A 27,631-nucleotide genomic window follows, 5' to 3' on the forward strand; every position below is an offset into this window, starting at 1 on the left:
ACTATTATTATGCTCCTGCAGGGCATCTTCCCTCAGAGGTCTGACCCTACACACCCTGCAAGCTGACTTTAAACCTCTTCAAACGCTACCATAATTCAGCGGCTTGTTGTAAAACATACTTCTAAGGGCTACCTAAGCATGAGGAGAGAGAACGCGCTCCTGAAGCCTTCCACGGGCTTTCGCAACAGTCGCCGCACACCTCAGCCAGCGCTGTGTGCGACAGGGGCGGGCCCGGCTGCTCTCTGCCGCCTGAGACCGGGGCCAGGGGGACTCCGCGCTCCGCCCCGACCTTTCCCCCCAGGGCCCGGCCAGAGGGACCGGGAAGCCGGGTGTGAAGGGGGCGCGGCGTGGCGGGACAGAGGAGAGCCGAAGCAGAACGTCCTGTGAGCACCTCAGGACTCCGCTCGCACCTCAGGATCCCGCTCGCAGGCGCACCCTGACTGTGGAGGAACCCCCGCCAGCGGCTCAAACCACCGTCCCGCCTCAGGGAACACTACCGCTGCCCAGCGCGCTGCTGCGCATGCGCCGCCGGGGGCCTTGTCCCAGGCTCTGGAGGCAGGGATCGGCAGTGGTGGGGGTTCCGTGCTGGCGGTACCTCAGCCGTGGCTGGTGAGGGTCCCCGCAGGGCGGCAATGGCCAGGCCAATCATCGTGCCCATGAGAGTCACGGCGACCGTCCCAGAGGCCTTCATGGTGCTCCACCTGAGGATGAACATGGTGGAGGAGCAAACCAGTGCCCTGGTGCGAGACCTGGAGGAGCTTGGCGTCAATGGGCAGAGGTAAGGAGAAAGCAGGGTAATTTTTTCCCCTTCAGCAGCCTGGTCTATTGGAAGGTGTCGCTGCCCATTGTAGGGGACTTGGAACTAGTTGAGCTTTAAGGTCCCTTCCAACCCAAACCATTCTGTGAGTTGTAATTTGGGATATTACTTCATTTTCCTCTTCTCAGTCCTCTTTGCACCCCTTTGCCATGCTTTGCTCTTCTCTCCATGAAGGAGCTGGTGCTAGCAGCATCAGCAAAACAGGCTACAGCAATCTGGGGTCACTGGAAACCTTTAAGCTCTGTGAAACGTGGTTTCTAACCTAATCACACCTGGTACGTATATATGCAATGTCACGTAGGTTTACATACACAGAGTAGGTCAGTCTTTTCTCCTTTTCAGCCTGGAGCATTTCCACTCAGAGACCTCAGAAACACCCACTCATCCCCCAGCCATTAGCCCTGTGCAGGCCAGGGTAGCATTTGTGGGAGAAAATACACTGTGGAAGAACTGTGAGATGCTGGTGAATCGAATGTGTCGGTTAGAGAGTGTTGTACAGACACTGAAATCAAACATCTTCCGGCTGCAGGCAGAAAAGGAACTGAGCTCCAAGTACACAGGTAGTAAAAAAGGGGGGAGGGGGGGGCAGGGGGGTACTTCATTATCCCTACTAATGTTTTTCTGTCGATGAAAGTTTTTTGCCTTTTCCTGTGCAGCCCAATTGGAGCAATGCTTGAAAACAGTCCACGAGGAGCATTTGCAAGAAATGAAGACTGTACAGCAAGAAGCAATGAAGTTGCATCAGCAACTGAGTGATATGAAAGAGGCTGAAGAAAAGGCAAAAGAAGAAGTTCAGAGACTGAGTACTGCTCTGGAGATTACAACTTCATCCAAGGTACAAGATTATGATCTTCCAGTAGTTTCAAGTATGAACAGACTTGTTTTTAAGTACAGTCATCTCTGACATAAACAGATTGTATATTCAGCTGGAAAAGAGAGTTTATGATATATTGTTGGCAGTAAGAGCAAAAATATTTGATAATGAGACTTTGTGCTTCCAAAAAAAAAAAAGATCACGTAGGAAATAAAGAATAAAAATATTTGGGATATGTAATTCTGTCATCTTTGTGACTTCAGCTCATCCCAGCTTTTTTCAATGGCTTTTCTGTTTTTCCAGGAATTTCTCTGGTGTTTCAGTCTTACAATTCTGTTGTAGTGTAAGAGAACTTCAGTGGAGTATGTCACTCAATCACATTAACTGTACTAAAGCATGTGTTGTTTCTTAGCGCTTGCACTTTTATATTCAATTCTTCACAACGGAGAACATGAGGCTGGAGATAGAAATCAAGTTCTAGGTGTTAGTACAGCAATTGTATTCTATAATAAATAGGTAATAAATAAATTGCTTTTGCAACAATTATGAACATGACAGGATAAAAATATCTGTTCCTTTTGTCTTCTTTAGATGGATGTAGTAACTGCAGCTGAGGAACTGAGGAACACAAACCAGAAGATTAACTGTAGACTTCAGGAGGTAAGTACAGGAGCAAAGAGCTCAGTAGGAGGCTAAATTTGCCTAGTGTTTAAAGATCTGAAGATTCTTAAATAATATTCTGGGTGCAATTTTGGAACGTGAAGAACCCAAAGGAACTTATCAGCCATGCTCATAACTAAAAACAGACAGAACATCTTTCATACATACTCTTGAAGTATTTGTTCAATCTGTCTAATTAGACCTAGGTCAGAAAGTGTTTATTTTTCTAGCTCACAGAACAGCTCTCCCAGGAGATCAGCCTGCGGCAGTCTCTGGAGGAATCCCATGCAACTGTGTTGTGTTATGTGCAGGACATGGAAGCAATAGTAGAAGTGAAACGAAAGCAGGTTTGAGAAACTTTCAGTCTTCTTTTGTGTCTGTTTTTGTTTTCTTATCTGGGAGGAAGAGCAAGAACTTGGATGTCGTTCCTAGAAACCAGTGAAAACACTTCATAACGACAACATTTTGTACAAGTGTTGATCAGAAGATATAATGTAGTCAAACTTCCTGCTCAAAGTCAGAGTATCACAAACACTGGACTGGAGCAGTGATGGATTTGTTCAGCAGCACTGTTCAAAGACTCTAATTCCATGGCAGCTGTAGGCATTTTTGATGGTACTACCATAATGTTCCAGTTAAGATTTTTTTTCTACCATCCAATCTGAATGCTCCAAGCTTAAATCTGGGACCACTGCCCCTTCCTTTAATCATTCAGTGCAACTGAAAAGAATTTGACTTCATAATCTTTGTAACTGCCACTTATATTTGTGGGACACAGCTGGATCCTGCCTTAACCTCTCTTCCCCAGGCTGTACAAACCTCTTTATAATTGGGGTACCAATAAATAGAAAAATATTTTGTTGAGATCATAAACTTTATGGGAGTAAGAATGCTTTCTCCATTAACTGCCATAATGACAAAGCTAGATCTTTGTTCTCACCTGTATTTGTATTATCTAGCTATTTTGGAGTGTGGGGAGGGGCCATAGTTCATAGTAGAAATGAACTGGCTTGCACATAATTCACTTAATAACTCTGCATGTATATGCATACGCCAGCCACATGCAGTCACTCTAACACTTCTGAATTCATAGCAACAGTTTAGTAAGAATAAAAGAGAGCAAATAGCAAAGTATCAAAACTTGAATAACTGAGGTTTGTTGTTTGGTTTTTTATTTTTTTATCATCATCAAGGTCTGTGTTCCTGAAACATACAAAGTTCGGTTAGAAATTACCAGTTGGTTTGGGTTTTTTTTTCCCCCTACATGCCTTTTATCATCTTTGTGTTCTTCTACAGCAGAAGTGGAAAAATGATGGAGACCTCATTGAACCGTATGAATTACATACATCATGTGAGAAACAAAGGCTTAGTTTCATTAATCTGTCACTTGCTGATGGGTATAGTTGACCATGTTGCATTCACCTTCATCTTCTATAGCTTGATCTCTTCTGTAATCTTAATTGTGCAAACGGTTAGATTCTGCCTGTCACGTAAAGATGATTATAAGCACACATACACTGTGTTACATATAGAAATATATAGAATTGCTTGCCATAAAAGTCTTCTGCATAAGGCTGGGACGAGCAGAGAGGAGAAGCTGACCAGGCCTTATCTTTTCCACTTAGATTAACTTTTTAGGCTCTGAAATCTGGTAGGTTTGCCTGACTGAATTCTGCATCTTAAAGAATAACATGTAATATCATTGCAGGTACAGATACTACACCAGGACTGCCAAGACTTGTGTAAAGATGTCCAGCTAGCCCAAGTGAGGCTGCAAGAGGAAGAGGAAAGAACTGCACAGCTGGAGCAACAGTGCACACAACTGAAAGCTGAGCTGGGTATGACAGTGGATTCTTGTCACATCCTTTTAGCACTTTTCTGTCTGCTTCCACAGTGAGAGGAAACAAGCACCAGACCTGTTAATTGAAGGAACTTCTGAGTGAGCCTTTGATGATAGCTTGGATGTCACAACATTTTGGCTAGACTTCCCTCCCTACCCTGCTCATGCTGAATTGTCTTTTGTTGTCTTCATATTTTCCCAGTATGTTATAAAGCACAGAATATTATAGGCAGGTTGATTCAAATTCCAACAAAAATGCTTCTGTTTTTAGATCTGTGTGGTTTTAGAAGGGATATGATCTAACTACTGTTTTCTTTATCAGTGCACAAAAATGTTGTATATGGGCTGCAGGTTACATTCGGCACAAGTCAGTTGCTTACACACCTGACAACTGAGTAAGAGTCATAGTGTTACTTGGTTTGCTGAAGCAATCACAGAAGTGGTACATGTAGGAGACTGGCGTGATGGCATGCTTCATTTAAAAATTAAATACATTGCAATTACTCTATGAAATCAAATTTTCAAAGTAATTTTGCTGAAATACTGAATTTATCAAGGAAATTATTAAAGAACAGCATATTTGTAGCTGTCTTACCTGTTTGTGTAAGCTAACTTATTTTGGTTTTTTTGTTTGTGTAAGCTTATTTGTTTGTGTAAGCTAATTCAGTAACTCAGATAAACTTTAAATCAAAATGTCATCTTTTAAAGTTACCAAACAGGTAATAAAGTCTGTCCTGACATTCTTTCCTATTTTTAGACTCCAGGAACTGTATCATTTCCCAGCTTGGTGAAGAAACAAAAGTAAGTTGTAAACAAGTATTGGACAGAAAAACAGCTAAATAAAGATCAGAACAGCCTATGTGAGACCTTTCAAATGTACCACATTCAGAGGCAGAATTTTTATGTAGACAAATGCCAAGTGCAACCAAGGCTACTAACCACTGAATGTCTTATTTTATTATTTTACCAGTTTGGGGTTGCCCTACTTATTTTTTGAAAGATTTAATTTTCATATGCTACTGAAATATCAAAACACTGACATGAATGCCTGCCTTGGAAAGCTAGAACTGGCCACAAAACACTGTTGTGGTAGCACAAGTATTGCATATAAAGGAGACAAATGGATTGGTGATTAATACTATAGAAAAAAATCAGAAGCTTGGTTAACTGGGTACTGAATGGGCAAGGAGGTATGCTTACTGCCTATTTAGGGAGCGTGACTGCTGTCTGAAGTCTCCTCTGAAAGAGAAAGTTTCAGTAAGATGAGGTGAAAGTTCAGCTGAGCCATGGAGTCTCACCATGTGGGCAAAGGATTCCTTAATTCGTTAATTGTACCACTTCTGTCCTTTAAGCTCAGAAACGTTGGGACTAATTATACTGGAAACTAGTAAGTTTGAGCTCAGAAGGATATAAAGGCACCCTCAACTTTCAAAGCTAACTTAGAGCACGTAGCACTTTGGTTGTTGTTTTGTATTTTGGAAAGAGGCTTGTCTTAGACGAGCCAGTGCCAGTGCTTGCAAGAACATAGCAATGTGACAATAGCTTAAGGAAATAGGCAAGTACAAAACAAAGGTTTCATATTTGTGAAGTGTCTGGCTAAATGACATTTAATTTTTTTTTCTTAGTGTTTTGTTTTATTGCCCCTTAGAATGCACAGCTGTCTTTAAGCAAAGAACGCAAGGAGAACCTGCAACTTCAGTCTAAAATGACCACCTTGCAAGAGACAGCAGAGAAAGTACAGGTAATGAGAATAGCTACTCTTGTTTTTAAGATGGAAATAAAGAATAACAGAACAAGCGATTACAGTGAGATAGGATTAAATATTAATGGGAAGCCTCAAATGCAGGCGAGGAGACAAAATTTAATGCCCTCAGGTAATGCGGGCTAATTCAATCACTACAGTAGGTAACTGTTCCAGATTTCCTGTCCTTAAGGCTGGAAAGTTTTCTTCACAATACTTATTCTGAATCAAGGTTTTTGAACGTGTCTGCTTCAGGGGCCAGGACATGTAGGACTACTGCTGCTCCCTCTTCTATCTACCCTCAAAGTAGTACATTTATATTCCTTTGCACCTTTAGATTTTTAAGGAGTATGTTTCTATTAATGAATCAAATACGCAGTACCTGTTTGACTAAATTTTCCTCTGCCTCTTGGGGCAAAAGGTTCCATTTTATCTGTATCTGTAGAAAACTAACTGTGAAATTAGTAGGGGTCTGTTTTCGATTTTTGTCTTTTTTGCCTTAGAAACATTACCTTTTTCTGGACTTCAAAACTCAGAAGTGATTATGCTTGATGGGTAGTTTAAACTGTTCTCTTTCTTCCATATTACTCTAAACTTTTGACAACTTGGAATAAGTCTCCCATAAATAGGGACCCCCTGAACAAATTTTTTGGAGACTTTCTACCTAAAATAGCTTTTTCCACATCTGCAAGAGATTTTTTAGAAGTTTCTGACAGGCTACTATGCAGAAAAAAAAAGATGTAACCCCCTGAAAACACGTCTCTCCTGCTCCTCCTCCTCCTTCTATCTAACCAGATCCTTAATGACCGCTTAAGCCAGCAATGCTCAGAGCTCAGCACCACACTCCAGAGTGTTGCGGTGGAGAATGCTAAACTCATTTCAGACCATCTGACTGTGCTTAAGGTATGAGCCTACTATTAAAGTCCATGAAAGTTTGTAGCTCAGACGTTAGACAACAGACTAATTCCTAACACTGATAATCTGTGGGAATAGAGTAAAATATTTCACATACAGTAATGGAAGTTCTATAAAGTGTTAGTGTCCTTCTTTGCAAAGATTTACTTTCAGTACAGAAAAAAGAGGACATATGTTTTGGGGAGAGAGTGTAAATGTGGTAATCCTAAATACAGAAATATCCTGTAACAACCACTAAGAAAGGGGAACATACGAATTAATGGGTATTGTAAATACTGTAAAAGCAGAAGCTAAGTGGAAGTAATATGGATCTGAGTTTAAATATATATATATAAAAGCTAGGTAAGGTGAACTCAGATTTGACACCGTATTCAAGAGACAGCACACCACAATATGCAGAACTACAGGGACATTGCAAGAGCTCAATGACAAATGAACAGATTTGTAAATTAGTTACTCGTCCTTCATCACTCTGATAGTGTTATTGTCTGGGTCATTTTTCTCCTTTAGGCAGAACAAGACAAGACCCATAAGCTGCAAGAGCAAGACTCACTTCTGAATGCTGCCCATGCCAATGTTCTTGGAGAGCTGCAGAGTGTGCAGCATGAGAGGTCTCAGCTTCAAAGAGAGCTGTGAGTTTTCTTGTCTGTAGCCTCTTTCCCCCCCTTCCTCCATTGTATTCTCATCACCTTGATTTCTGCTTCTCTAGCCCTCAGTAACACAGAAGGGCCAGTTTGGTATTTAATATGGAGGCCATCTTCTGTCCTTCTGTTGTGCTAGAACTCCAGCTTGGCTTTTTTTTTCTTTCTTCAGGGAGGCCTTGCGTACAGAGCATGGCAAATACAGGCTGAAGGCAAGCCTTGCTGAGAAGGCATCAGCCACAGAGAGACAGCTTCTGGAACATACTGTTGCTAGACTGCAAGATGAACTTGAGACAGCTTTGCAAGAGAAAAGATCTCTGCTGTCAGAGAAGGAAGATCTTCAACAGGAGGTACAGAAAACTTACTGTTTTAAAACTATATTGTTGAAGGCTGCTTTCAGATCCACACCATTAGGGTTCTTACTGACACACCAGTTTTGCTTTCAAGATTACTATTTTTGGTTGTTGCAGTTACAAGTGTGACACACTCTCCCCTTTCCAGCTATGCTTATATTTTGACTTGTCTCCTCTCAGAAGCATGCAAAGGGAGAGAGATATGGCAGCTCTGAACTTACGATCAACTGTTCTGAATGTGTAATATTTCCACGAATCTGGATGTTTTCAGGTGACAATAACTTCACATTTCTTTTAACAGATAAGGACAAGAGCAAATGAAACAGTACAGGAAAGGAATAAACTAGAAGTACTAAAAACAGAGAATGAGGTATCTTGCAATATAGATGGCTGGTCTTTAAATTTAGTGTTTTCTCTTAAGTTTTGCTTTCATTTTGCCTACTCTCTCAATTATTTCTAAATACTGTGATATTTACCATAGCCATATTGTTCATTATGCTGCTTGATATTCTTTGCTTATGTGGTTGTGTCCTTTGGAGCAGCAACTGTACTGCTACCTGCATAAGGCCCTATTTGTAGTAGCAAGCTTGTTATACTATATATGCATAGCCTGGAAAAGGAAAGGCAGAGTTTGTGGTATGAATGAGATATTCCTTAGTGTAGTGCCTGAAGTTAGTATGATCCTTTCACTGTTGTAGAATTGCTTTCTAAAATGGGAGAGACTCTATCTAATCCATGTGTAGTGCTAAGGTTTTGTGGTATTGTGACTATGGAAATCTTGAAGGGGTACAATTTGTGTTGGGTTTTCTTGTTTGTAGCTGGAAATTATTTCAATGAAGTTCACTTTGCAAACACTAGAGCAAGAGAACAAGAGGCTATTGAACCGCTTGGATGCGCTGGTACATGAGCAGGTAAGCCACTAATGAAGTGGGTAACTGATGACCTGACTGAGAAGTAACTGCTGAAGGAACCAAGGTGCTCTTTGAAGTACCTGTATTTTTTGGAGAGTGGCTGACGAAATTAAGGAATCAAAAAGGGGAAAAAGTGAAAATAAAAGGATATCTCAAATATTACTCCATCTTTGTAGATGTCTGTGTGGGATAAGCTAAGAGGACTCTATAGAGCTTCTGGTATTGGTACATCATTAAAATTCTATGACTCCATTCCATTTTCTAGTACAGGCATATAACTTGTATATCTGTACATATATATTCAACTTACATACATTTGGAAGTTATTAACAACAATTTTACACCCTTTATGGACAAGTTTCCACTTGTGGTATCATTCCTGTTTTTAACTTGTTCCCATTCCATTATTTCTCAGTAATCTCAGTCACCAAGATCAGGATACTTTACTGGTTCCAGAAAGGCTGAGTAAAAGTTTAGTGATGCTCTGCTACCAGTGCTTTTACAGTGTTAGATGTAATGAGAAGTTGTGTTTGTTGGAGAGCCTAAGAAACACTTTTAGCTACTGATAAGGTCCTTACATCACAATGCTAAAGAAGAAATAACTGAGGCAACTTTCGAATGTTTGTTATTTGATAAAGTCACATTTCTGCAGTAGTTAGTGGATAACATATGTATATCTTCTGTTTAACAGAGAACTCCTTTGGCAGTCAGCAGTTACAGAGTATGAATCAATAGAGCATTCAGAACCTTTAAAAGTAGCCTGATTATTATTTTATTCTTTACTAAGTTATTTATATTCTGTTCATGCCTTCTCATTCTTCTAGTTATTATTGCTTCTCTGTTTCCTATTGTCAAAGGCTTCTTTCATCTCTTCGTTTTTTTCTCCTCTGTCCCAGGACAGTGGCCTTCTTGTGGCCATCTGAAAGGTTGGATCAATGTGAGCAGCTCTTCCTGAAGATTAAGCTGTCTTGCAGGAATTTATGCCATTTGTATTTCTTATTTTTTTAGTATCTGCTTTAGTGTTTCACCCAATGGAGTATTCATACCTGAAGCAACAGAGGAAAGTTAAAATACTTAGAGAGAAACAAGATACTGAGTGCTTTTTTTTATGCTTTTTGCCTTGTTTTTTGTACAGAATGGTGATGTCTGCTGTTTTTGTCCTCAGTATGCCCAGCAGCATGTGCAACAAGTGCTGGCAGAGCTGGCTGACAGCAAGAATAAACTGACCTGTGACAAAGGAAAACTTCAGGTACCTCTTAGCATCCTATTTGTCAGCTCAAAAGGGAAACAATCTAATATAAGGTTGTTTCATCTTAGTTCTTTGGCACTTAATTTGCCGGGAAGTGGTGGACTCTTCATTAGGGACTGTAGTGATAGGACAAGGGGTAATGGGTTAAAACTTAAACAGGGGAAGTTTAAGTTAGATATAAGGAGGAAATTCTTTCCTGTTAGGGTGGTGAGGCACTGGAATAGGTTGCCCAAGGAGGCTGTGAATGTTCCATCCCTGGCAGTGTTCAAGGCCAGGTTGGACGAGGCCTTGGGTGATACGGTTTTTAGTGTGAGGTGTCTCTGCCCATGGCAGGGGGGTTGGAACTTGACGATCTTAAGGTCCTTTCCAACCCTAACTATTCTATGATTCTATGATCTTCTCTACTTAATTTGTGTACTGTCAAGCACATATATTGAGAGTGCTGTATCAAGGTCATCTTTGATCCTGCTCACACTGACTTATAGGGTGACAAAATGCTGTTAATGGAGCATCTCTAGGATTTGTGATTATTAACTTGCTTAATGTGTGAAAAAAGTAGAAGGGCTAAGAACCACTTCTTATTTCCACGTTCAGAAGCATTCCATACTCTCGGCACTGCTGCAAGCATGCAGGCTACTTAGAACACTTTCATAAAACTCTAATAGATGACTGATTTTCCTGCTCCTTTTCCTAATGATCTATTGTACTGCAGGTGGCAATCCTGCAGCACCAGCTGGACGCAGCAAAGGATGATAGCAATAAGGCAACAGCCATGCTGGAGCATGTGTTAGCATCTCATAACAAGATGAAAGCAGCACTGGATGTGGTACAAACTGAGCTGGTGCATAAGGACACTGAAATCAGCCACCTCAGAAGAGACAAGTAAGTAAAACTGTTTCTGTGGTCTATCAGCAGCATGGAGAAGACTTAAGAGTGGAAGTGTGGCATCTTCCCCATGGCTCTGGCTAATAAGCTATACAGCAAATTTGTTTGAGAAGTTTCCTAAATGCTTTCCTGCAACACTGAAACATACTTGGTACCAGTGAACCAAGTACACCAAGTGCTTGTAGCCAACTTCACAAGCTTGGCAGGCCTTGTGCATCCTGTGGAAAGTAAGTAAAAACCTATGTAACTTCAGTGACAGGCAGAACTTAATATGGTTAAGGTAGAGAACCCAACTGTAAGATGGTCACCTCTTCAGAGATGTGCACAAATTGACTTAATGCATGATTTTACAATCCAGTTTCCATTTTCAGGAGCCAGACTCAACCAAAAATACAGATCTTGGAAAGAGAACTGAAGCACTGCCAAGCCAAACTGGTCGACATGGGAAAGCAGCACCGCAGCCAGGTAGAGACCACATCTTTCCATAGTAACAGCTACTGCTGCATTTTTCATGTTGAGCCAAGTACCTTTTTCTGAACTCAGTGTGGTGCAACACAGTCACATGAACCAAGGTAAAAATACTCTGTCCACTTTGGGCTGTTGAACAGACAAATCATTATACCAGTGTTGAAGGAGGCAAGCATCTCCTCTAAAGAAAGATTCCTTGGCACAGGTGTAGGTTTTACAGTCTGCAGGTGGATACATAATATGAACAGATATTTTGGAAGTTTATATAGCACTTATTTTATATTCTTTTGCTTATTAGAAAGGAGGGGGAAAGAGTCCAAGGAATTGCTTTCATCTTTCCTCATAATAATTGGTGTCACAAAGATTACCTCTTAGCCCAGACACAGTCACTATTGGCAAAGAACACTTTTCCAAGAAAGTCACACCTATATGACAAGTTGTTCTGATCCTTCTGACTTAAGTCAGTCAGTGGATTGGCATTGTAAGGATTCCCATGTGGATGCCTGTCCTTAGGATGTGTGTAATCAGACAGCTGGTGAATACACTGTTACTTCCTCTAAGTTGATAATGACTGGGAAAGGGAAGAAATAGTCCTCTCTAAGCTTTTCATTTGGGTAGGTATAAATCTGATTTGTTGTTACTGCACAGGTGGAACCACTCTGTAAGGCACTAGAAAAAGCTAGAACAGACAAGAAGAAACTTGTTCTTTGTTTGGAAGAATTTTTGCAGGTCAGTAACACCCTGCAGAGCAAACTGATCCAAACTCAGTGTGAACTGAAAAGTAAAGAAACTGAAAATCAGCAGCTGATGCTCTGCAGGTAAGAGCAAATCCATAATAAACACTTGAGGAGAAACAATACACTAACATCAGAGCTTTACGGCTTTACTCATCCATCAATATCAGCACTGGCTGTATGCTGAGCCAGCAAGATGATAAAGATAGGTTCATGCAGAACTAAAGAAATGGGCTCTCATTCATTCCCATAATGACTTTTTGACCTACTCTGCTATATGAGGAACTGCTTACCAGGGTCATTATGGCACTTTTACACACAGCTTTTCCCTGAGGACAGCAGATACCACTTCCACTTTTGAAGTGGCCTGCAGTAGCTTTAGCAAAGAGAGCAGCTGTTAAATTCCCCACCCAAAATTGAATGTCTGTAAGTAAAACCTCAAACCTAAGTGTAGGTGCAGTCTGAGTTTCCTCATTATCTTTTGTCTAAACAGGCTTAGCAATCTTCTGTAGGAAAGTAAGTTGTCCTAAAGTGTTTCTTTCCAAAAAGGCTGTTTACCTTGCATAGGTATTACGAACTTCCTTTTAAATAAATGGAATGTGACACTAGAAAACACATTCCAATCCTTAAAAGCACAGTAATGCAGAGAGCATATCCAAAAGTATTTACAAATTGTCTTTCCTATTCTTGTATTTAAAAAATAAAGCAAATATAAATGTGATTAACTGAATTTGTTTCTGCTCTTTAAAGGGAACAGTTAATGGAAAAAGACAAGACTGAGGGAAAGATGTGTGCTGCACACTTAGAGTTTTTGCAGAAACAGTTTCAAATTGAACAAGAAGCTTCCAGGAAAGCCACATGTCACGAATCTGCTGAGGTGAGAAGGCATAGAGATTAAAAGATTTCAGTTTTCCAACAGAACAAGAGCAGCTCTTTACAAGTATCTGTCTCCTTTTCCATCCATCATGAAGTTGTCAATCACTTCTATACAAAACCCAGGATTTCATTATGTGGTGGACAGGCATTTTGGCAGCCATCCATAGTGATATCTGTGCTCTCTTCACTGTTTGAAGTACCACTCTATGTCCCCCAGAACTATGTACCTCACTGTATGTAAAATCTAAACATTGGTTATCAGTCATGCCAGTAACTTCAGGAGGATAATCTGGGGTTGTATAGCAATCTCCAGGGATAAAATACTGGATTGGAAATCTGCTTTGTTTCTTCAGGGCTGGATCACAAGCATAACCTTCACCTGTGCCAAGGCTGGATCAAAGCTCAGCATAACCTTAATATTACTCAAATCCCAGCATTCACTTTTCCCTTTGTTAGAAGGGTATTAAAGAAAAGTCAAAACAGCAGGTGCTGCAGCATGCTTCAGATACAGGAGATCAATTAGGTGTGCTGCTTATTAATTTTTATATAGAATAAACTAATTCTTCTGTTAATGTGAATTCACCTTTTCCTCTTTCCCCTAGATAAAGAAATCTCGTGAAGAAGAACCCTCCAAACTGGCTGAAGTTTCCTGTGCCAACAGAGAGCTGCATCTAAAGGTAATAGAGCTGGAAAAGTCTTTTTCCAGTTCTAGGAAAAAGCTAAGAAGTCAAAGAGCTCAAGTCAGACAGTGCCTGCCCTGTAAAGCTAATGCAGAAAGGATAAAGGTATGCACACATTTTTCAATAAAGGTAGATGTCCTAGTTGAGAACTCCTTTCTCTTACTGAGTAGGACTGCTGTTAATCCTTCACAGTGGAGCTGGACTTGAAAATAAAACTAACTTTGGACTCAAATTCTGAACAGAAGATGAATAGATCAATAGCACAGTAACTGTGTGGCTTCTCCTGTCATCCCTCCAGACCTGTATCAAATATGATACCATAGAGTCCCATCTCCCACTAGATTTTTATAGTAGCGTTTGTCTTTATTATATTGTCAGGTAAAGTGATAACAGCATGAAAAAGTGGTGAGACACCCATGGAAGCGTTTTTGTGCAAAATCCATGGGCTTGTAGAAAAGGTGGTAGAAAGAGTTTATGAACTCAGTCAAAAAATATTCTTACAAGTCTTACTGTGTCTGCTCCAGAAAGCCCAAGTTACAATTTAACATACATTCACTGTATATCTGACTTAAGAGGGAGACAGTTTTAGGGTTTTTTATATGATAGAACTCTTAAGATATTTACAGTGGGAGAGTCCTTCCCTTACATTGCCATTTTTTATTTGTGCCATGAAAAAACAGCATATAAATTAGTGTTACTTCTTTTTCTACTCAGGAACTGGAAAAAACAGTCAAACATCTGAAGGAATATAAAGAGGAGGCAGAAAAGAAACTGAAGGAAGCTAGCATAGACTCAGAACAGGTGAGAGCAGTTAGCATTAGAACAATAATTCACTGGAAGTAACAAGATGTTATTTCAGCATATGCACCAAGTTACCCTTTCAATCTCAGATACAGGCCTCTAGTGAAGAGTGAAGTGCATCCTCGGCCTTTCCAAGTCACATTTATCATACTTTTAAAAAATCAACTAACTAAAAAAAAAACAACCCGCAAACCAACAAAAAAGACCCCTTTAGTATTGTTTTAATCTTTTCTGTGCATCACTTTGATTTCATGGGGCTTATAAGAAGAGCTTTTATCCCATACAGACTACTGTTTTTATCAAGCTCAGGAAATCTGTATTAACCAATCAAACAGAAGTGCTGGGGCCATAGATATTGCCCCACTCAGCTGCTCTTGTGTCACTCTACATGTGACATCATGCAAAACCACATTTCACACACACACCCACCCACACCAAGAAGTTATTTGTCCTTGCATCACCTTATCCCTGCACTACTATACATAATATCCAAATTATTATAATCTGCATGGGTTACTATAGTAGTCTGGGGTGAAGATCAAGTGGGTTAGATATTTTACAGGGTATTAACCAGCATAAAGTAAAATAAAAGGAATAAGGGTGCCCCAGCCTGATGTCTTACATGCTGTTTACCAACACAAGTACTATTCTGTGATAGAAAGAGACCTTAATAGCAAGAGAATATTTCTACACCACTCTTCAGGCAAAGTCAGTCTTCCCTTGCCTTTCTCAGGAGTTTGTGGTACTTAATATCCATTTTTCCCTCCATTCTTCCAAAAGCCTTTCTGGTTTATACTATCTTGGAGACCACAGTTGACATCATTGCCCCCCCCCAATGAAGAGGTATCATGGAGTGCTCCTACCCCTATGAACAGGAGAAAGAATGGATAAGAAAAATTGTGAAAGAAAGTGTATGCTGATCTGCGTGTTCTTGCTCAGAGCTCAAGAACTAGAGCACAGCATGCACTGACTGTTCTCTCTGCAGTTCTAATTACACTGACTTGCCTAGATTGCAACTAGCCTAAAAGCAGCTTACCGTTGGTTCAAATCTGACTATCTGCAGCTAGAAGCTGTGAAAAAACACCAGCCAAAGACCTGTGAAGACTGCAGCCCCAGAAAGGAGGTAAAGGAAGCAAGCACATTTGGTTCAAAGGTGGAAGCAAGGAAAATAGGCAGGGGAAATATTTGGTAGCTCCTTTTCCACAGGGGTGGAAAACAGACCCCTCTTCTAGTTTAGTTTGCTTCCTCCTGTTTTCCCAAATGATATACTGAAGCAGCAAAGAATATTACAGGAAAAAGATTGCTTCAAGGGACTGTTTCTGTACTTAGAAAAGGTTCTATTGCACATTTTGTTGGTGCACATTAACCAAATACTTGTCTGAAAGCTTAACAGCTAGCAGATTTCTTTATCTACATTCACCTGTTTCAGTGGTTCTCCTTCCCCTGATCCATGCTTTTTACAGATACCTTTTCAAAAGCTATGCTTACCTTGTTTGTGTAGATTCCTCAGCCTTCTCCATAATTGATAGCTCTTACAGAGGCATGTAATTAGCCTTTTAGAGACGTATGTATGAAACTGCTGAAACTTTAGTCTCTTCTTTAGTCAGGACAGAGATTCCCCAAACAGTCACCAGCTTCATAAAACACGGCATCTTTTTCCAGGAGAAAAAGCACGAAGAGCATCCCACTTACACCTCCTGGGACACAGCGAGACCCAACACCTCCAGCTCACCACCAGGAAGGCCACGTGAGTTGGGCAGGAAATGAGCTAACTTGTCTGGATGATTCCCAGTCCAGGGAGAGCATCACCTGCCAGGAAGAGACTCCTAGCTAGCATGCAGGTACTGGACAAACGGGGAACTTTAGCTGATCTCGCATAATTAGATAGGTCTGTAGCACTGAAAAGGTATTGCAGATAAAAGGTGCGCACAGGGCACCATATATAGGGGACATAGGGTTGCTTGTTTAAGTCATAAACTGATTTGAAGTCATACCTCTCACCTGGTCCTTCTGACTCAGATTCTTTGCACTGTGAGACTGATATAACTACCATTTATAGCAAAACAATTACTTTGAATGTTGATATGCTGCATCTTTCTTTTCATCACTTTTCTTTTATCAGCTGTAGACTGGCAGGTGCTATCAAAACAAATCTCAGACTGGTTTGCAGAGGGTTCACATGAATGACCAAAGGCCAAGTCATGTGTGTGTGGCTTGATGCTGACGTGACTGGAACAGGGTGGAACTGGCAGGACTGGCTGCCTCTAATGGCAGATGATATCTGGGTCATGAGAGAACACAAGCCTTGGGCTATTTTAGAAGCATATAAGGAACACATCAGGTGTGTGATGTTACACCACACATCATCTTACCTTCGTAAGAATTAGTGGAATTTGGTCAACCTATCCTAATGTGGAACAACACACTGGGGAAGGAGTAGTTGGAGCAGCTGACTTACATCATAGTATGTTGAAGATGATTATAACATAGACAGCTTTCATACTTGTTCAATGAAGGATCAGCTCACCTTCCTCACAGCTTACTGTTCCACATGGTTCAGTACAACCCAGCTTCAGTGCAAGTGTTCTTGTATGCTGATTTGCTTCAACAGAGCTGCTCACAGGCTCCTCTGTGAGCAGTGGTACTATTTCTGTGAAGTCTATATGCATTATTTGCAATACTTTAGTGGGGCAGGAAGCCTTGTATACCTCTGGAGCCTGGGGGACACACTGGAACTGGCTCTTTCTACTCCTCCAGAAATTCGGTCCTAAACTGTAACGTATGCAATAGGACTCTAATTCACTGTGATGTGAATCTCTTTGTGAAGCAAATGGCTGTTCTAAGAAACGAGGGGTGGCTGAGCACACTATTGAAGCTAATGCACACGTGAGCCTCACTAAATTGTGGTGCTTAAAAGCAGGCCTATTCATGTTTACACTGAATGATTAAGTAGGTTGCCTAACAAGGGGCAAATGAGTGTGCCCTTCGCCTTCCAGAAAGGACAAAGCACATGGCAGCTGTGTTTGTATGAACTGTATGTTGGCAGGGCAAGAGCACCAACCACCTCTGTTTTCCTTCTGTGGGAGTTTTTACCAATATATGGAGTAGCTAAAGGGATGTTTTTTCACCCCTTCCTTGTTCCAGAATCCTCTGCTCTCTCTAGGGCCATGCATCTGTAGTTACTCTGATTACTGATGTGCTATAAACTGGGGACTTACATTTGCATAGTGACAGCCTATTCCAGGTTAAATACCTCCTGTTGCTTCTTTTAGGCCTGTTTGGGATTTAGGGTGGAAAGCAGTAAGATAGGGTGTAGTTGTGAAGGATTACTGTATCCCAGTACCTTTAAACTTTAGCACGACCTTAAGTTTTGGCTATGTCTGCTTTAGCAAGCAATGCAGCTCTGTGGATCACATGCAGAATAAAAGAGCTGGTCCAGATGTCCAGGATGTGTTATGGACTAGGTTTTCCTTTGGATTTGCTCTGGTGTAATCCTGCTGACTGAATGGTCACTAGCAACTGGAGCACTTCTGGAAGCCATCCTGTAAATTGCTTTCACTTGAAAGGAATCTAGTTTGCTCAGAGCCTGTTCTGTGCTGTGAAGCATACCCTGATGAGTGGCAGCTCACCCCCTGGAAACATCAGAAGTACACAATTGACAAGAACTTGTTATTTTCTTTAAACATAGTAATTTCAACAAAGCTGTAGTATAATCTAACACTTCTGTCCCCTGCAGGATCAGTAACTGAGTTCTACATTGCTAGCCTTTCCCCAGGCTTGTAGCTGCTCAGCCTCTCTTAGTTACAGCAATATTTGCAGTATTTAAAAATGAGTTTTCTAAGGAGCAAGAAGGTTGCTTGTTCTTCATCTTCCTGTCATGCTGTGGCCTTCAGCAAATGTGGATGGCAAACAGCTTTCTACACTTGGCAGTGCTGGTATCAGCGGTGAAATCTAAGTCAAAGATTGTTCATCTCACAGCCATAAATGCAAGTTGGATACAGCTAAGGTAAAAAAACAAAATCTAAGTTCTATCTTCATATATAGATGTGGGGGGTTTTTTTGCACAAGCATTTGAGGAAGAGTTAGATAACTGGCATTGAGGCAAGTTGTATCTCTCTCTTCCTTCTACATGCTCAAAATTGTGTAGCACATCCTTTCACAACACTGTTTGCTTGCAGTATGAATTTTCCAGTCCATATTGACTGGGTTTCATTAAATACAAGTGGGCTGAAAGCAAACAGCAGTTAGCTCTGGTCCTGTAACTAACTACTTGTTGCCTTGGGAGGCAACAGCACAGCTTGTTTTCTGTTCAGCAAACTACTCAGCCATATTTTGCTGTAGCACATAACATATATCCATACATATAACTATATATGTAACTACATACTCTTTTTATTTATGGTAAAGCATAATTTGCTGTATTGGAAGCAGTATGCTTCCACCATCATATTTTCCTGAACTGTCAGAACTAATTAAAACCCCAGACCATTCGCAGTGTATGTGAAATAAGAAGCTGTGATATTATTAATTTTTGCTCTGTTCAGTAGGATCTGTCTTTGCTGAGAATGAGTAAACATTATTATTATCCTCAGAATTTTTATTAACAAGTTCAGAACAACAACAGAGGTCACACTGATTTCAGTAAATAGAAATCAAGGTCCTTCAAATAGGAGAGCTGCTGGGAATATGAACTCCTAGGAAATTCTGAGTACTTGAAATAGCGAGCTCTCCAACCTCTGGGGATTAGTATGAGCCCACTGCTTCTGTATTAAAGTACTTTAATACTGCACATTAAGAAAGCAAACCTAATCACCAGTGAACCGGGCTTCTTGAACCACCTCACTGGTAAGAAGTTGTAATATTGCACATCATAAATCTTCCCTTAAAAAAAACCCCAAAACAACAAGCTGCCCTGGACTTCAGTTTGATTCTATATACAAGACTGAGATTACAAAGCAGTGCATCAAAGGAGAACAGCTAATAACAGCCAGACCTGCGCATGTCAGTTTCCATTCATTTGTGATACAGTTCAAATATTGGAAGTAGGAGTAGTCCATTAAGCCATGTAGAGCACAAGCCCTGTCTGACCACCTACAGAAAAAGCTGTACACAAATCTATTTCCCCAGCACTGCATACTGCAAAAGTTAATACAGAGAGTATCAGTTCCACCTGCCACAAACCTCATCATACAACTGCATAGGTATACATCAGCTTCCGAGCCATTCTGATGTTTCCACTGCTCTGATAAATAAGTGACAAGTTAAAGGCAGCATCTCTTCTCAAGTCTGTCTGATCAGTCTCTATTCCCTGTAAAAATAATGACGGAAAAAAGTTAGTATAAAATTTGAAACATGAGTAGCAATGACAGTGGAATCAAATCATGTCTTCATGGTTTATATAGGCTTTCAGCTGCACAGAAACTAAAGTAGTAGTATTACTCATGCCCTCCCTCTTTAAGGAGTTGCCACATCACAGAGTTACACAATTACATACTCAGATCAGCTGTAAATTAGAAAGCCAGCTCACAAACCAGGAAAGTACTGTCTTAATTTGTCTTTGCATGCAAAGTAGTTGTTTCTTCAATCAGAATGTGAATACTGCCTATATCTATCTTTCACACCATCACAAAATGCTGCTTTGAACTCTTAACACCCAGGTTCCTCACTTTACCAACCCTTCCTGTCTTCTAAAGACACTTGCAATTTTACTACCTTCCCATGCCAAAGCAAAACTTCCTCTCAGACCAGACTTGTAAAGGTATGACACATCAATTAGGATGTAATACAAATCAGAGTAAAACCATGGCTCACAGGCATTCAGGCAATCTTAATAATGGGTCATATTGCTCCAGCATGCTTTTTTATAGCATGGATGACTAGACACAACTTCCATATATAATTCATTGCACGTAATATATATATATATATATATAAAGTTCAGCTACTTATTCAGGTGAAGTTGTGTAGTGACTCTTTTTGCTGCTACTTCACTCAGCCTATGAGTAAAGTCTTCAAAATTCATAAACCTGTGAAATTAACACATGCTTAAATATACTACCAGGTGACAATAAGGTTTGGGTGTCCAATGACAAGGAATAACAACACAAATTAAAGGAAACTCAATGACACTGATCTTATGTACCTATTTTAACTATGGCTGATATATTACTAACATTGACCTGACTTTATTCTCTGTACCTAACTCACAAAGAAACGGTACCTCTAAGGTGAGCGGAGGAAGTTCAAGTGCTTTCTGGTAATAGTGGATTGCCAGGTGCAACAATCCCAGCTGGTGAAGGCCACGGCCAAGGTTGTAGAATGACTCTTGACATGGTCCACGCAGGTCCAAGTACCGGTGAAGGAAGGAAAATCCCTGTACACATATTACGCACATTTGCGAGTGTTCTCTTTAAGAAGATGGCAGCAAAGAATGCTGGAGAAGAGGTGTTTATCAACTTAAACTTCTGATCTATGCTCCCCCACAAAACCACAGGCAAGTTGATGGTAATAAATAAGTTGCATTGAATTTCTGAGACTATAAACCCTGTGCTCTGTCAGTCTCACTGCCTTTGGTAACAATGGGGAGATCTCTTTAAGAAACTGAGCACACAGATAATGAGTAAAGTGACTTATGGCACTAGTCTGCTAAATGTATGTGCATATGTATGTGTTTGTGCAGTGTACACGCTGGTAAGACTAGTTCATGTTCAGAAGAGCCAACCACCTTAAAAACGTAATGGGTTTTGGTTTAGAGGAGCTGAGGACCTGCAGCTTTTGTCAAAATCAGTGCAAGGTACAGTTTTTCAGCAGTTTCAGAAGTCTTGAGAGCTCAGAATCCTCACTCTATTCTGCTGACTCCCAGCTCAGTGGCCACAGGAAATAAAAAGCATTTCAAGTTAATGAAAATACCTGGTGGAGAGGAGAGGGAATTACTTTTAAAGTCTGGGAGTAATCAGCCAGTGATTTGTAACTGGATCTGACAGATTAAAGGAAAACGTGAAGAAGGGAGCTGAAAAACTGAGGGCAGCCTAAACTGGAGTTCACAACATCTTCACAAACAGAGCTGTGAGAGGCACCTAACAGGGGGAAGAGAAAGGGAGGAGGGAGGGGAGCCCCACTTTATAAGTCTCTAAAGTTTGCTCCAACCATGCAGTTCATGAGACATGTCTATGAAGGGCACATGGCATGGGTTCTCTTCTACAGCACTTCTTCAGAGCAAGGCAGGGCAAGAATAATTTGGAAGAAAATCCAGACTACATCCATCAATGCTGAAATCAGTAATATTTTCACAAACAGCTGGCAGCTGCTAACATCTGTGTGGGTAATCACTGTATATGCACAGCAGAAGAAGCTACATTTGGCTAAAAGGAGAGGAGACTCAGATACACAGTTCAAAAGCATGTTCCTATCTGTGTTCATGTTTTGCCACTTCCCTCTTTTGATACCATTTTAATTAGGAAAAGTTATTTAAACAGAGCATATTGTAGCCATAACTGTCTGCAAGATACAAGGACAGGAAACACTGCAGGTAAAAGCCATCACAGTAACTCACCTGTACCAGAAGAGCATGCCTTTTCAACACATACTTCTGAGAAGCCATGTGGATGAAAGTCAACCCAATACAAAGACTGTACAGAGGTTCATCTGGGTTTGTACGAAAGGCTTGCACATACTGTCCTAAAAGCACAAAACTGAATCAAGATGTTTGTTGTGAAAATTATTCCTGAGGAATTCAAAAGCAAGAAAGGAAATCTTCACATGAGAAGTGTGAACTAAGAGGAGAGATTGTTTAATATACCTACAGCAAAGTACACAGGAAAAAACATGAAAGAAAATTCTGTATTTTCAGCACTCCGATTCTGAAGGAAGAATGCTGACTGTGATGTAAAAGTAAGCACAAGACAGGCGAACACAGAAAGCAAACATAGTCCTTGCTAGGGTTTATATCCTGGAAGCCACACATCTTAAGTGTGTGAAGGGCTTGATTGCAAGCAGTAGGTTTACTTCAAAGACCTGCTTAAATGTCTAACCAACTTTATTTGCTCTTCAAATTGGTCTGTTTCTGCCCTTCATCATTATCATTAGACTTCAGTTATCTTTGCAAGTTAGTTACATTCACAACGTGTGCTGAAACTGAAACATGCCAGCTTCATTTTTATTATCAAAACTCTTAGTGATGCTTTGTGTACAACATATTAAAGCACCAGACTAACAGTGTGAAGCCACCTGTAATTTTCTGGCATATGAAAAAAAAGGGCTTTAATAAATCTTTCTCAGAAAAAAGCACATTTACTTGCTATATTTGTTAATATTAGAACATAAATGCTATTACCAAGAGCATGCTTGAAACTGCCAGACACAAACGCATTATGCCCATTCAGGACACACAGTGCATGGTTATCAGGGTTTTTCAGCATCAGGCGGAGACAAAAGCGATGGTGCCGGACATCCTGAGACTGCATAGTAACCTGATTGAAGATGTTCCACAGCTGAGGTTTATTGACATTTTCCATCACCATGATTCTAGAGAATGAAAAGTATACAAGAAATTTGTAGATACTACATAGTAAATGCTGTATCTGCAATAAAAACTTCAACAATTCAGGGAAGATAACAGAGACACTCAAAGAGCAAGTCACTGAGTGAGGCAAAGTTGGCAGAGACAGAAGCAATGGTTCTGTCCAAATCAACCACCCTGCTGCATGATGCATGTTTTGGAATCAGAAGCTATCAATCAGCTCCTTTAGTTTCAATAACCTTATCTGTTTTAGCACAAGCTGAAAAGCATCAGCCAGCCTCCTTTAGCAGTATGACTACAGCCTCAGTGGAAGCAATTCCAGAAGAGTTCGATCTACCTTCTCAGTACCCACCTGATATAGTTGTATGCTTTTCTGAAATTCTTGTCCAGTATTGCAGCAGAGAGCCCAAAGTATTCCAGCTCCTTGCGCTTTTGCCTATCATCATAAAATGAGTAATATTCCAGGGAGGAATCCACTAGAAGCTCTGCCTCCTTGTACCGGGAGAGGTCACACAAGGCGTATATAGCCTTCAGGAGGAGGTTCCACCAGTCATCTTTTGTCAGAACACTCGTGAGAACAGCTAAGATTGCTAAAAATATCCAAGTCAGGAAGTTAGGAAAATGAAACCAGGAGTGCTAAACTCTTAGGAAAAGGTGAATGTGTCAAACTGATCTTTTCAAAACCATTTCAGCATTAACAGGTAAAATAATGCTTACTTTTCTCAGTTTAAATGCAGTCTGTAAAGTGCCAGCAAAAAAGCACTCAAAACTTGGGAACAAATAACAAGAAACACACAGAGTTCAAGCTGCAAACATACTACATGAATGCATTGAAGTTACTCTTCTAATCTACCAAACAGTGCTTAAGAATACGTAGTCTGGCTCAACTGAGCCTGGGACAGCTAAAAAACCCCACACCACACTGAAAACCTGTGTTTCTTTTGTGTTCTAGATTTGTGTGTGTACTTGCACTGAGGAGAATATTGGACCATAAAACCTCTAGAGGTCCTTCTCAAACTGAGTCTGAAATCTCACTATTCTCTGAATAGAGACTGTTCCCTTAAATTGTATTATCTTCATTTTTGATACCCTCTTTGCCCTAGAAATAAAGCAACATCAACATGAACTGTGTGGATTTAGCACCCAAAACAGCAGTGTCTGTTTCAGTTTTCAGGACTAAAGAGTTCACCTTTTTGTTTTTAATAAACATTTATTACCTTTTGCATCGCAATTTGCTGTCTCTTGGTCATCATTGTCAGAAATTTTATCTCTTGGCACCTTAATAAGATAGAGGTGTCTCTCTCCAGACTTGGAACTAGATATCAAACACACCTGAGCTCTGCTCATTGCTACCTAGAAACAAATTTAAGGGCAGCATTTCAGATTACAGTAATACTTCCTATGACAAAGGCAGCTTTATGGCCAATCCATCCTGCTCATGTTGCAGGCCAAAACAGCCTGCAACTTAGAAATCCCACAGTAGAGCAATATCATGAGAGAACATTCCCAAGAGGAGTATTATCTCTGCATTGTCTCATGCTCCAGTGCAAACTGGACTATGCAAAAGAAAGACACTAACTCTTTAAATGACTTAAAAGACTTCTCCTGGGATTGGAACATCCCTGTATAGATTCAAATCAAACTATCTGCATAGAAACATAACAAGAACAATGCCTTTCTGTATCACTGTCAGCAACACGTGACATGCATAGTCAGTTACTCAACCAGTGTAATACAACAGTAATGGCTCTGCCCAAACAGATAAAACTGAGGGCGAAATATTCCCTTCCCTACCTGTTGATAAACAAACCCCAATAAACACAAAACTGCCACCACTCTATTTAATGGCTAAAATGACCACAGACAAATTTGTTTATCACAAGAAAATACATATTAAATAATTAAGAAATTCAAAAGAAAACTAGAAATAGAAGCCAGTATCAACACTTCAGGAAAGTGGTGCGTAGACTGCTAAAAAGGTAAGAAGCAGCTTTAGTATTCACTGTGTTCTACGTCCACTGAGGAACAGGGAATTGAAGTCACTGTATTAAGAATTACACACAGAAATCCTCTCTTCTGACCACTACAGGCAGGAACACCAGTATTACACACTCCCTGCAAGATAAGTTGTGGCTGCCCCATCCCTGGCAGTGTTCAAGGCCAGTTTGAACAACCTAATCTAGTGGAAGGTGTCCCTGCCCAGGGCTGGAACTAGAGATTTACTGTCCCTTCCAAACCAAACCAGTCTATGATTTATTATCTAACAAAATTATGGAACCATTTGTGTATAAAACCCACTAGCTTTCCTTCTGAGTTTGGTTGTTGCTTGTCAACTCACAGCAGTTCTTAACATGCAAAAAAGGGCTCACCTTCAGCAGCATTGCCAGCATTGTAAGTAAAGTGTCTACATAACCATAAATTTTGCCTTGGGAATACAACAGCGTCGAACGATGGAGGAGTAGCTTTAATTCCTAGATAATATTGAACATCATTCATTAATACTGCACAGAAAGTGAGTTTATAAAACTGTTTACTCAATATAGTATTAATAGGATTGTAAAAAGCTTATGGAAGGCTGTAAGAATCTTTGCAGCAGCAACAAGTAAGATATCCCTGAACTACCCTGCAGTAGTTACTGTTTCAAAGTCTCAGATTTCAGAGGAATTTGCCGTAATTCTTACCTATAGTGAAGGTGCTGCTAGACAGGGGATATAGAACCTTTGCTGCACCATCAGTTACAGTCAACAGAGACCAACACATGTAGCTCATATGTACCAGCTGCTGATCACCTCAATACAAAGTGATTGTACGAAGACTGGTCCTCAGTGCCCAAGAGCTTGTACATCACACAGAAGTAATCAGGTAGGACAGGGGAATACCAATGAAATGGTCAGAGAAAACGAGCCATGAGGACTCATTCTGATACTCTGTAGTGAATCATTTGCTGTGCTCTGAAGCCTCACCGTGCTATAGATAGCAATTCTCAATCCCTGGCCTTATATAGCTGACATTTTGGACCCTGCCATAGTTTAACAGGGTAATATACCCTAAATTGGAAGAACACTTCACCTACCTGCTGGGCAGCATTAGCATCCTGAGCCAATGTATCTGGATCATACATTGGTTCCAGAGCCTCCAGAGCTTTTTCGGGTCGGCCCAGCTGCTGCTGAAGTGTTGAAAGTGAGATTCTTGCGTCCAGATGCAGTGGAGCAAGGTCAACAACTTTGGCATAGCTCTCTGCAGCACGCTCCATGTGTCCCAAAGCCTTCAAGCACTCTAGAAATACCATAAACAACACAACAGACTTAAATGGCAGAAAAGACTTGCAAAATAATACAATTTTCAGTTGAAACCACCCAAAACATGTATTACTGAAGTGACAATATTCAGAAATACATACTGATGCATCCACAGTTTCACTTAAGACCTCATCAGTTGATACAGGATGGAATGCAGAATAAATGCTGTTTACAGCATATTCTTACTTACATGAGAATGAAGTACTTTTAGCTGAAGTAAATGTCAATCTATATAAAGAACGAGAAACACTCCATGACAGGACTGTCATAATGAACTCCAAATACAGCTCTGCAAGTATAAATTACCATTCAACATGTGAATCTAAAACTCCTGTGACCTTAAATAAAGGTCCCTGGAAATGTTCAACATTGTATGATCTCTCCATACCAGATGTTCAGCAGTCCTGCTTCTCCTCACCTGCATGCCGAAGCCAGACAACAGCCAAGTTGTATCGTTCTGAACAGACAAGGGAACTCAGGAGAGGCAGTGCCGAGTTGTATTCTCCAACATCCAGAAATGCCTCTGCGACGTCCAAATACAAGTCACCCATTTCCTCTGGATTTTGTTCCACCAGAGTGGTCAAAAGAGGCTTAAAAAAACCCAAAACCACACAGAACACTAAGAACAAATATCCAACAGGAACATTTCTTTAAGGTATGGTTAGTGGAAGCTTATGGGTTTATGCTATGATTTTTATTGTATTTGCATTCTGAACTACACTTCCTCTATTCAAATGTGAGTTTGAAAGTGAAAAATAAAGATCTGAATTTCAGAGTTCCTAAAAAAGTCATGATTTTCTGTTCTAGATATTTCAGATCCAGTGCATGAAAGCACCCATCAGTGAGGAGCACTCTCCATGACAGAACAGTCTTCAGATGTAGTGCGGTTTTAAAGCAAAGCTGTGTTCCTTAGTGTTCAAGAAGCAATGTGATCCTGGGCTTGTAACAGCAGACGGGCTGTGATTTACTGTGCTTTATGCCACTGGAGGCATAATTTATAGGGACAAAAATAGTATTTCTGCTATTACAGGCTTGTTAGGTCTCTTTCTTGGAGTGGGAGGCAAGCAAGAAGAATTGCCACAGCCCTCTCAGGAACATCAGACATACAAAGGCAAGAAAAATTACTTGTTTGGTAATTTATTAGAATACCCTCCAACTTCTGAGTTGGTTTCTACTTACACTGAGCGGCTCTAGTATGTTCAAGTGAACTAAGCACACCATCAGCTTGACTGTGATGTCTATGGGTACGCCCTCAGGAATGCAGCAGCTGACCTTCTCCACACCTATGAGGAGACAGAGGATTTCTTTCTGAAGCCACGGGCTTTAACTAGCACTTCACCAGCTCCACATCCCCTCCAAGCCATGTTCAGCTCCTCTAAAGAAAATGCATTCTCATTGACTCTAGCAAATGTTGCTGTAGGCCTGGCCT

At 40.6% G+C, this 27,631-nt stretch overlaps 2 protein-coding genes across 7 annotated transcripts in view; one reads left to right on the top strand and one right to left on the bottom strand.

The window, feature by feature from the left end:
- Positions 1-27,631, bottom strand: part of GTF3C3 (general transcription factor IIIC subunit 3) — a 38,969-nt gene that overhangs the window by 460 nt on the left and 10,878 nt on the right. For 2 of the 6 annotated variants that reach the window (XM_061376997.1, XM_061376989.1), the window contains exons 10-19: positions 27,382-27,485; positions 26,621-26,792; positions 25,977-26,179; positions 25,273-25,374; positions 24,121-24,256; positions 23,256-23,493; positions 22,718-22,908; positions 21,938-22,062; positions 20,606-20,758; positions 18,962-19,693 (exon numbers count right to left, since the gene is read on the bottom strand). In XM_061376997.1, coding sequence (XP_061232981.1) covers positions 19,571-19,693; positions 20,606-20,758; positions 21,938-22,062; positions 22,718-22,908; positions 23,256-23,493; positions 24,121-24,256; positions 25,273-25,374; positions 25,977-26,179; positions 26,621-26,792; positions 27,382-27,485 — 1,547 coding nt within the window. In that variant the 3' untranslated portion in view covers positions 18,962-19,570. The other 4 variants (XR_009728991.1, XM_061376961.1, XM_061376967.1 and 1 more) reach the window with 4 other exon arrangements.
- CCDC150 (coiled-coil domain containing 150) lies at positions 139-17,101 on the top strand. The gene is made up of 23 exons (XM_061344258.1): positions 139-383; positions 449-778; positions 1,160-1,377; positions 1,474-1,652; positions 2,223-2,291; positions 2,522-2,638; positions 4,000-4,129; positions 4,889-4,932; positions 5,780-5,872; positions 6,668-6,775; positions 7,298-7,419; positions 7,601-7,778; positions 8,083-8,151; positions 8,600-8,692; positions 9,858-9,941; positions 10,654-10,823; positions 11,198-11,291; positions 11,943-12,112; positions 12,779-12,905; positions 13,507-13,689; positions 14,299-14,385; positions 15,395-15,508; positions 16,048-17,101. The coding sequence occupies exons 1-23, from the start codon at positions 139-141 to the stop codon at positions 16,150-16,152; spliced, it is 3,129 nt and encodes a 1,042-aa protein (XP_061200242.1). The 3' UTR covers positions 16,153-17,101.

This window comes from Neopsephotus bourkii, unplaced genomic scaffold (assembly GCF_033783945.1).
Source record: "Neopsephotus bourkii isolate Nb327-2 ecotype Australia unplaced genomic scaffold, CSIRO-AGI_Nbou_v1 NB_196, whole genome shotgun sequence".
NCBI classification, from domain to species: Eukaryota; Metazoa; Chordata; class Aves; order Psittaciformes; family Psittacidae; genus Neopsephotus; species Neopsephotus bourkii.

Excerpts from the sequence above, each read along its gene's own strand:
- CCDC150 (XM_061344258.1), top strand. The coding sequence starts at position 139 with ATGAGGAGAGAGAACGCGCTCCTGAAGCCTTCCACGGGCTTTCGCAAC. Across the intron at positions 2,639-3,999 it reads TAGAAGTGAAACGAAAGCAG|GTACAGATACTACACCAGGA; the intron begins GTTTGAGAAACT and ends ATATCATTGCAG. Across the intron at positions 9,942-10,653 it reads GTGACAAAGGAAAACTTCAG|GTGGCAATCCTGCAGCACCA; the intron begins GTACCTCTTAGC and ends ATTGTACTGCAG.